Source organism: Diadema antillarum, unplaced genomic scaffold, assembly GCF_040938485.1.
Source record: "Diadema antillarum isolate AM-2024a unplaced genomic scaffold, OU_Dant_1.0 scf00000139, whole genome shotgun sequence".
In the NCBI taxonomy this organism is placed as follows: domain Eukaryota; kingdom Metazoa; phylum Echinodermata; class Echinoidea; order Diadematoida; family Diadematidae; genus Diadema; species Diadema antillarum.
The window spans coordinates 747,549-758,781 of NW_027271028.1; the positions used below are offsets into that span (position 1 = coordinate 747,549).

Here is an 11,233-nt window from a genome sequence, read left to right on the forward strand (position 1 = left end):
AAAAAAATAACTGTGTTGGTTAATGGTGCTAAGAATAAACACAAATGGTTTTTAAAAGAAGTCACTGAAAAATTGTGTATAACATGTATTGACTTTGATATATATGATAAAAGTATATTGGTGATATATCATTAGTTGGGTGTTAAAATGTTATAACGAGGGGCAGCATAATTTCAAAGAGTGGATTTTGAATGAACTAACAAAATCGGCTGAATTGATAGAGTAACGATCATAGCGATTGTAGATCTTATTCAGGCTTAAGCTGCTATAGCAGTTTTTCTATAGTTGTGAAAATGTTGTGTTGCAACCGACTGACTAATTTCCCTGTAAATAAGTCTCATTTACGTCGATGAAGGGCAATTTGTCAATCAGTTGAATGTTGAAATCAATATAAAAGAAACTCGACGCAAAAATAATTATTTTGAATACGTATCACGTTTTCACCATTCTGGGGGAAACAACAATTTCTTTTCAGCCTTTTTTTCGTCCTTAGAATGACAGCCTACTCTATGAAAAAAAAAATCGATAAACTCTCAATACGATCAGTCTTAATTTTATCCTTATTGATTTTGTCAAAGTAACTGTTATGATGCAAAGAGTTACTCAGAACATAGAATGACTACAAAAACGACTTGGAGACTTTCTGACCGATCGTGATTTGACATGAGATATTATTTCGCTTAGTTTTGAGTGAACATTCAAAGATAACATTTGCGTTAAAAATGATCTAAATCCGACAATTTCGACGCAGACCTTGTAACAGTTTGATGGTCTTTTAGCGTTGACAAAAGTATTGCTGTCGTTGTGGTATATTTGCATTTGAATGAGACACATTGTATGAATGGGATTTTGCTCGTCAGGTGGTATGGATTCCAATAATAAGAGGACCAAACATGCGATTTAGTGGGTCAAAGATAAGAGACCAACTGGCCTTCGAATTTTATCACTTCATGAAAAAGCAAAGGACAATTGATTCGTCACATCATACAAAAATGTAACAGTTTGTGGTTAAAAGACTCACACGGACATCATTGATATTAAACATTTATCACTAGATCATGAAGGTAGTCGCACAAGGAAGGAAACCAGTATAAACGGGAGGGGAGGGGGAGGAGTACATAGGAGTGTGCGTTGTCACGGCAACCTGGAGACACCGGAGGAGTTCAAGACTTAAAGTGAGATAAAATCGTTGAAACACAATCAACATTTTTTGACTAATCAATAAGCATGTGACGTTAAAATACAATTTTCAAATTGAGAATCATCAAAAAGGGGATCTTGCTGATGAGGTCTCCTCCACTCCCTCCCTCTCTCTCTCTCTCTCTCTCGCTCGCTATGGATATATGTATATATATTGAGTATATCCTTGTATATGTGTGTGTGTGTGTGTGAGTGAAATTCAATCTAAATGAAAATACTACTCGTTGACAGCATTGTTTATGGTCGCAATGAATACATACTTGAAGTAACAGAGGAAAGATAATCATGTCATTTGGTCCACATCAGTGCATAAAGTATAAGCTTACTCAGGGCAGCTATATATCAATTGTATCAGAAAAGGGTGTCGATTGATACGCCATCATTTTTTCCCCATTTTTTCCATTTTTTTTTTGTAAGGTTAATGTAAACGCTCGAGGAAGAGAAGAATAATTTTTTATCAGATATGAAAACATTTTTATCAGTACATATAGAATGACTATCTTCCAAAGGTTCTTTGAATGAAAATCTCGTCCACTGTAAATACCGTTGGGTGATTTGGGTATACGAAATAAATGAAATGAAATGAAATGAACAAAAAGGAAGATTTAAAGTAAGTCATAGACTTATCTATCAGTGGGACTTTCAGGTTTGCCTGTGTGATAATAGCCGCCCAGTAAACGATGTTAGAAATCGAAAGGAGGCGAGAGGAAGTAGAGGAAAGAGCCGGTAGAAAGGCGGTGTCCCCCGCTGGTCTAAAATGGTGCTTGAAACCAGCCGTCGGAAATTTTGGCAACATTTTTTCCATCACAAACTAGATTAAGTCGATCATATTTTGCCCATGGCATAGCACGGCGGGGTGTCAGGGTCTTGTGTGTTTTAGCCAAGTTCTGTCCAGATTGAATCGAGTATCGAATACAAAATGAACAAAGAGCAGTCTCTGGCTATATTCACTTAATAAAATTCTTCATATTCTGAAGGAAAGGTCGAAACAAAACAAAACAGAATTACCGAAAACATCCCACAACTTTGCATTCACAAGCTAGACATTATGTGGACAAAAAATACTCTCGGAAGTGGTGCAGTGTATCTGGGCTAAGTTAACACAAAATATAAAACTTTTTCTAATTACTTCGCGATGTCAGCCATTAGCTGGATCGTCTGACTGGAAAGCCATGCTGAACGATCTTGTGAATGTTGTGTCTGTATAAAGATTCGTTATAAAGGCAACATATCACTTCAGCAGTAAGAGGACGGAAGTCAAGAAACACGTTATATCATTTTCTTTCCATTATTAAAATCAAGAGGGCCTGAATACCCCTTAAAAAAATCAAATGTTGTCTATGGATGGTATATCGTGCATGTGGCGACATTGATATCTACTGTTCCCTTGTTTAAAGACGTTCCCCAAATTTCATCAATCAGACTTGCGCTGAGTAAATTGATATGCATGTAAAGTCATGTATTATCAATGCAAACAGATATGTCACACTGATTTCGTCACAAACCTGGTATACGTCAGATGCAGGACTACCACCAGAGCTGTGGTTACAGAATTCATTATTCTCCGTTCTTCCGTTTTCGTCAGGAAAATGAGCGCAAACTCCTTTATACGCCACGAAATATATCAAAATGAATGTATATTTGAAGTGACGAAGTCAGGAAAATTCATACACTTGTAAATGTTTATCCAAGTAAAGCTCCGTAATTGCGTCGACAATCAGATTTTGTAGCAGAGGAATGACAATCGAATAACCTCATGTGCATCATCTTCGTCAGACCAGGAAGGAAGGTACTCCAATAGACATTATTCGTCCCAGAAAAGTAGTGCCTTAGGGAGGTGAAGCCATTGGTGTATTCCTTAATCTTGATCTTCTCAAAGACTGATTCTCAATTTAGTGTGTTGAAAGTCACCACTAAATTACGTCCAATTGCAGATTACAGAAAGCTGTACCACTTATCCCTGAGAGCGAAGGGACAAAACAGACACTTTACAGATCTTGTCACCTGCGATAATTCCACTGAGCCTGGCTGATCCGCGGGACCTTAAAGGTTTAACGATATGGAGACGGCATCACTGAACACACCAGGGTGGTCGCGAGAACTTGATCTTCAACTGGTCGATGGGGGCAATAAAAGGGGGTGAGATGGAAATGTGGTCAACTCTTCTTAGAAGCAGTTACTAGTCGGTAATGTTCTCAGTGTCCATGGGATAACTCTATTTCTTAATCATATTCATCACTAAGAACAATTAAAACTTTAATATCATCTCGACAGCAATACTTTGTACTTGGAAAGGACCTTGATAGTAATTATCAGGGGGACATATTATGAGAAAAGAAACAAACATAGAGAACGAAAGTTTGTCAGCCTATGCGTTTGGACCTTTCTTGCCGGTGAAAGGGTTGGTGGTATAGCCGAGCTACGTCACACAACAGCTTGACCAATCAGGGAACGAACCGAACGAACTTCTTTCTTATTCATTTTTCTCGCTAATGCCTTCTCGTCATGCACGAATCTTGGAGCTATTTAGGATTATACGAGCGCTCGTCAATAGTGTGTTAAGTGGGCATCGTTAATTCGCCTGGACACAAGGGGGTTTAAAGGACTCAATTTCTGGCATCCTTTCTGGCGGACCACACTGAATACTAAAGTCAATCGTTCGTGGAAAGCAGCGCCACGGGTTTCTCTTTTTTTATCAGACATTGTAGACATTTTTTGTTTCCATTCGTTTTCTTTTTCTTTTCTTATTCGTTCCTTGGTGTTGTTGACAAGAAATAGAAGCTAGAGTTTGGATACTAGGGGAAAACATAAAAATAGACTGAAATCAATCAAGGAATCTCACTACGGGGGAGGGGGGATATGGATGGGTCAAACACTGTTTATCTTCTGATGATAATATGAATGAGTAGTATGACAAACATAACTTCTATATCAATGCGCATAGCAAAGCGACTTTTCTTTTGTGAGCTGCCGAACTTGGAATATAGTCTCAGCGCTCAGCCTTGTCCCTACTTTTTTGTTTTGCACATGGAGAGGAAAATCCACTCCTTTACCCACGTACGCTCCTTGATTGTAATTCCACCAACCCACTCCTTCAATTTGCCGACTGGTAACTGTTTCGAGCTCGCATCCCAACGGTACTCCATCGATCACAGACCCCATGTCAACTGCCTTCGCCTTGTCCTTGTTAGTTGCCTGCCGCCGGCTCACTTTGGCAGATCGCAGCGGCACATCCCGCCAACTCCACCCGGGCCGTTTCGGGGCGGCTTGCGCCTAGCGGCAACGAAACACCCTCGTCTTTACCGAAAGCAGCATGACACCATGTCAATCTATACTTCCACTTTTTTTTTCCACAGTTACTATAAAGTTTCTCTCTTTCCATCCTTTTCTCTTTTCCTTTTTTTCTGACATATTTTGTGTCAAAATTTTCCTCTCTTTCCGTTATAACATGAAAAAAAAAATATGAAGGGTAGATGGACCACTCTACCTCCCCCCTCTCTCTGTGTCCCGCATTCCCATTCCGTTCTCCATTTCTGCGGTTATTCTCATCCTGTTTCATCTGTAGGAGGGCCCAGTATAATAAATGGCTGGTGTACAATCATTCCTCAATACCAGTCACCGGTCATGCCGGTAGCATTTTCTCCCCCATCTCTCACTGCACTGCACTGGTGCACGACGAATAAGCTTTCTGATATATGATACTTCCGCTCATCAGTCCATTATTCTCTCTTACATACATATATCTATCTTTATCTATCTATCTATCTATCTATCTATCTATCTATCTATCTATCTATCTATCTATCTATCTATCTATCTATCTATCTATCTATCTGTGGGGGCACTGTGGCATAGTGGATAAGACTCCCGACCGGAGGACCCGAGTTCGAATCCCGCCCAGTGCTTACGTCCTTGGACAAGATGTTTTTACCCACTGTGTCCCTCTCGACCCAGGTGTATAAATGGGTACCTGGGAACGCTAGGGTAATAGTAATAGCAGGGCCCTCTGGTAGAGCAGTGGCAACACTGAAGAGGCTACCCTGGGTAAATAAGACCTTATTATTATTATTATTATTATTATTATTATTATTATTATTATTATTATTATTATTATATCTATCTATATATCCATCTATCTATATATCATCATTAAACACATATGAAAAGTTACGAGTATCAATGGTATACGCGATGTATGGTGTAACGGTGTAGTGGTGTACAGGTTATGTGTTTGTTTGTTGTTGTTTTTTAAACCATTGACATGCATCTTGTCCTGCTCCTCAGTATTCCTCCAAAGTTTAAACTTTCACGAAAAAAGAAAAAAACACTTTCTCTTGTGTAACGTAATTTTTAACCACACGAAGTTTCCATTCCTTGCTCATTATCTAAACGATTTAATTAGCTGCCGTAAGTCAAATCAAGGAACGGTTTTTAATCGTCAAGTAGATTGCATGTCATTAACAAATGATGATTATGATACTTTATAATAACTCGTCATCTGTAATGGCTTCGTACGGACAGTAAATGCAAGCACATGCATATGTTATTAAAAAAGTGTGGGGATAGTTTGGGAAGTATACATGCCAAGGTAATTGGTAACATAAACGTTATTACCAAATACAGATTAGGCCGACATCTGGCAATATGGTATCACCAGCGAAAAGTTACTGAAGTGCATACTCACACTTTGTCATCATAAACAAATCATTATAATCATCATAAATGTAGCAAATATCTGGGATGATAAATGCACTGTCATATCCGATTGTAATCTTATACCTACTACAGAATTCGGTTATGACTGAACAAAGAGGGGAAAAAAATCAAATATAGAGGACAGAACAGAATTCTACGAAACCAAAGATTCTGCTTGAGAAGCTTTACGTTTTGTTGTATGACAACAATTCATATTTGAAATGGCTAATTTCATTTCTAATGCTTTTAATGTGACTTTTTTCCCCGGCATTTCATCGTCTCATCACAGTTTGCCTGAAGCTAAATAGTATTCACTCTGGAGACCTTTGTGAGTTTGCCCGCCCGCACATCCCTTCTTCCACAGCTTCGGCGTCATGTCCAACACACCCAAGACAGAGCGACGGGTATTTACCACGACACTTCAAAGGAGCGATGGCATTTTCCAGTTTTTGACTCGTTCTCTTCAACTTTCCCCGCGGAGAAAGAAAACCGGGACTTCCTACTTTGCGTCGAATCTCATCGCAGTGTTTCCCGCCTGATCGCTAACACATTACTCGACCGTTTGCGGGGTCTACGGTCGGCGACAACCCACTTTTTGTGGCTTTGCCCCTTCCCGATCCCAATGGACTGACTACAAGTACGACCTATGTCTTGAATTGACTGGGATCACACCCCGTCATAGTGGCCTTTGACGATAACATCGATCGAGGGTGTGATCGAGCTGACCTCACGAGCAATCTAATGCACAGACAAAAGCCTACAACTATCACATCTAAACTACCCTCACCATTACCACCACCATCATTATCACCACCACGTACACCACCTCCTCCTCGATCATGTCGATGGTCCTCGTTTGCATCGTCATCATCTTCACTGTCGTCATCATCATCAGCATCTATTAAAATGAAGTCACCATTCAGGAAAACGAGCATTCGCAGACTATGCATATCGATCTATCGATACGTCGTCGCAATGTCTATAAAAATCTCATTCCCCCCCCCCCTCAAGCAAGTGCAATTCTTATTGTACTCAATATGTTTTTAAGATGTTATGATCGTATCTTATCTATAAAATTATCACGTTAACGCGATAATTATTAGACGGAGCAGCGACGTAATGAAATCAGTCAAGTTACAACTGGTTATAGTGTGAATTATCTTCTGCCATAACATACGTAAGAAAATAGTGGTCTGAAATTGCTTTATCATCTTCTTGTGTTATGAGTTCTTATGAGTCACATTATCAGAATGGTTTTTATCATTTGGTCTTTCGTCACTGCAACTCAAGTCGTAAGAAAGCTAATTTTTCAGTGGTCGAACGCTGTAACGAACACTCAATGAAATGAATGGTTGTAGTTATCGCAGCGATTATATGCTTTCTTGATACAACTGAGTGATACTATATGGTCATTAAGACAAGAATTACATGCGACTACAATACACCATGAGCTGGTTTGGACTACTAGTATCAATTGACTAATATCTGCGAACTTTGAGCAAACAGCTCCAGACATCTAATGCCGGGGATAAGTGACGAATGTAATACGCAATAGTCAAAAACATCAAAAACACTAATGATAAGTGAAACGATAGCATTGAATATAAATCCGTAACAATTACACGTTACATTTATGTGCAGATAATGTTCATGAGACTAAAGGTGAATTCCTTTAAGTTACCTGGGCGCACAATAATAGCGCGGCGGGACTGCTATCGATGTGTGCGCCAATATGAGCACGATACGTTGAAATCCAGCGGTGACATCAAACATTTTCTCAATACAACCGTACAAACCATTTCTTCAGCAAACACAAACATGTAATTTATGTCTTTTGTCATTTTCATCACGATCTTTTCTACATGCATCAAGGCATATAGGACTACCTTTGTCAGCGACATGACAAGCTCGTTCTCACAGAGGAGACTATACAGCGCGCGAGAACAAGGGAACGGAAACAAACAGACAAACGCGCCCTGACAGACACATTTCAGAGATGCCAAGTTCAAAAAACTTTTATGAGTGAGATTTTTATGACTCGGCGTCTCGGCGCTCGCGCGCATGCGCACGCGAACGAGGAGGGTGTCCCTCTCCCATGGTAGGGAGCTTTTTTAAATTATTAGCTCTTAATGAAGAGATCTGGTGCATACTTAAGTGACTATTTTTTACTAATTTTGAAAGGCAAAAGGGAAATATACCTTCAATTGCAACTATCACTCTAATCCTTTGAGCTATGCTCCTTATTTTTGGCCCAAATTGCAGACTTCACCAGATGCGTGAGAAAAATGGGTGCCATGCGTGAGATCGTGAGACAGAGCCTAAATTCTTGAGTCTCACGCAGAATGCGTGAGACTTGGTAGCTCTGACATTTTCCCATTGGACCAACAGTCAGTCACTGGTGTTCTCTTAACCCTCACGTTTACAGCTTTCGAGTGTTGAAGATCAAAAGATCGGAAGATCAAAACGCAAGAACGTGAATGTTCAAGACTGAAATCACTGGTTTTGGTCAATGTAGCAATTATGATCATTAGACATGTTAGACCTACTCTCTGTTGGCAAAGGAAAATGGACTATGAAACAAAATTTCATTTCGATATGCCAGTCTTGTCCTGCATTGGCGAATTACTATGTGCAAGTGTATGTGCATACCAGGTACTCACAGCTGAAGTACTGCTACAAAGGAAATGAAATCCCCCATCTAAAACTTTTACTTGCTTGTTTTCCTTTTTGCATAACACGAGCCAACCTAGTACAAGTCTACTCTTGTAAGCCTTGACTGCACCAAGTCAGATTCAATGGGTTGAGAAGACCAACCATTCATGACCCTCCCAATTCAAACATCGAAGTCTACGGTAAAATATATTATACATTTGTATTTACAGTATTGGCTCATTCATAACTTTACAACCATTAGATCATTTTTGAAGGAAGTGGTTTGCATGGTGGTGTCGATAACGGATACTGGGTTTGCGGTTCACATCGACTGCGCCAAATCATTATGAAAGGAGATAAACTTGATTTAATGTGATTCTATAATTGCAAATGAGGCTGCCAGACGAAGATCTGTACAAATTCAAAAGAAAATTGTAATCAAGAGCCAATTTTGTCAATGCAGTTGACAAAATATCTAAAGAATAATTGATATGGAAAACATGCATTTTCACATCAGCAATTCAATATTGTCGTCAAAGTATTAAGGATATACGAAATTTTCATTTGTAAATTGATGAGCTTTATTTCAATGTAGGCCTACCAAGAAGCATGACAGGGGAAAATCATATATTTCTAGGCCTAGTATTGAGTTGAATCAACGCCAGCCACTCACTATGGTGTCAGAACGTGGAATTTAAAAAGCTCTACTTTTGAGACTTTCATCGATGAAATCTCAGACTGACTGGTTATTGAATACATCAAACATGAGTAAGCCGCCCCCAACGGCCTTGCCTATCAGACGGTCGTAAACCCAACGCTCTTCCTACAGAGAAGAACTTTACTGCTCCAAGAGTGCAATGATCCTCGATGAGAAGCTATGAGTGGCTGTGCTAGCCCGCTTCTGACGTCATGAAAGTGATGAGCAAATAAAATGACGCGTTTCTATCACGTAGTGCGAACAAAATGACGCCATAAATCAAAGGCCAGTTGATCGTTTGTTCGCAACCTTCTTGTTTCTGAGCTTGACAAGGCTACTTTATACACACAATTTTTCATAAGTATCTGGCTCCAGATCTTAATTATGATTATTGGAATATGAATCTAAGACAGACGACATCCTAACCACAGGTAGAAAGAGGAACAACCCGACCCATTGTTAACGTTCACTGTTCAATCAGTTTGCTCATTTACGTCATGTTTCCAGTCAATATGTACACACGAAAAACTGAAAATCAATCAGTATTGTGCACACTTTTTTATAGAACATTGCACCGATTAATTTGGTTTAATCAAAGTTGCTGTGAAGTCTGAGTCTTTTCATCTTTCTGTCATACAACATGCCCTTTAAGTTCATGCCAAGCAGATTGAATTTTGAGTCACAGTTAATCATAAGGTGATTAATACTGCAGGAGGAAAGAGAGACGAATACTGTGAGCCTGATTCACTCACAGGTCGTAACAGAAGGTATAAATGAATCTTGCATTCCTTGTATGTGATTCACACGCTTCAAATATTAGAAATGTCTTACATAGTGTGCATGAGCACCTGTTCTGATACAAATTATATGAAAAATGTTCTGATACAAATGAAAATAAATAAAAATGAATGAATGAATGAAATGCACCTTGGTTTTAAGAATGGTTGGGTGAGGGTCGTGAGAGGATGGGGGCATTTCTCTCCCCCTCTTCAATCATAATATCTGATACCATTGATTACCATGGCAATCTGCAGACCTCTGAAAAAAAAAAAGTTATCCAAAATGACATGACACATACATTACCTCACACAGGCAGGCAAACACAGCACTTTATCATATGAATATAGATGAAACTCAAAGTTTTCACTGATTTACTTTCTATTTATTCAAATGAAATCAATAATAGTACTGATCAAACATGGGTGTATATCAAAGGTATCTGTATCGTGCATCTTCTGTCCAAATTTCTATCGACTTTTAGATATGATGTCACTTGACGAAATATGTATGCAACAGGAGTAACCCATATGCACCACTATAAACAAGTAATGCTTATTTATTGTAATAAAGCATGTCTTATGAGAAATCACAAACAATAGAGAACCAAAGTGATGATGTCAGTCTTTTGGTCAAGCATGGTTGGCAACCATTGTGTTTATTCAGGCTACATGAGGTTGTTTAGAACCAGTTGTCATGGCAATGAATGGCTATGATGTCACACTGTTACTCCATTCAATGATTTTAAACAGGTGTTATTAAAAACTGACAACCTTTCTTTCACAGCTGATCTATTGATGCAAATCACAAACAGAAAAACCTCCTAACAAGGTTGATATAGCGAGATACCTGACAAAATGAGGTAATTTTTCAGGTACCATTCCTTTTATATTCTTTTTGTTTCCATCTCTGATATAACAAGACACTTGATATGACTAGGAAATTTCAGTGGTCCCAAACAGATTGTTATAGCAAGGTTCCCCTGTAGTTTGTACTGTCACATACTCTTGATGCGTCCGAACTGCTCTATAGTGTTTTGTTCTCAGGGTCTGTATCTATTTTTTAGTTGTGTAGTATGTTGTTCAACATTCTTTATCATAAGAGTAAAAAATGTGACATAAAGGACATAGGTTGCCTCCTGAATTAAACAGGAGACACAAGGCAAAAACAAAGGACAAGACAGAATAACATGTAAATACATCTTAGATAATA

The 11,233-nt window shown here is 38.9% G+C and overlaps 1 protein-coding gene across 1 annotated transcript in view; it reads right to left on the reverse strand.

Annotated features, from left to right (window-relative positions):
* Positions 1-6,781, reverse strand: part of LOC139721122 (protein Wnt-10b-like) — a 32,980-nt gene extending 26,199 nt beyond the window's left edge. The window contains exons 1-2 of the mRNA XM_071632452.1: positions 6,683-6,781; positions 4,262-4,473 (exon numbers count right to left, since the gene is read on the reverse strand). Coding sequence (XP_071488553.1) covers positions 4,262-4,473; positions 6,683-6,781 — 311 coding nt within the window. The remainder of the gene's footprint in view (positions 1-4,261; positions 4,474-6,682) is intronic.
* Between the last annotated feature and the right edge of the window lie 4,452 nt (positions 6,782-11,233).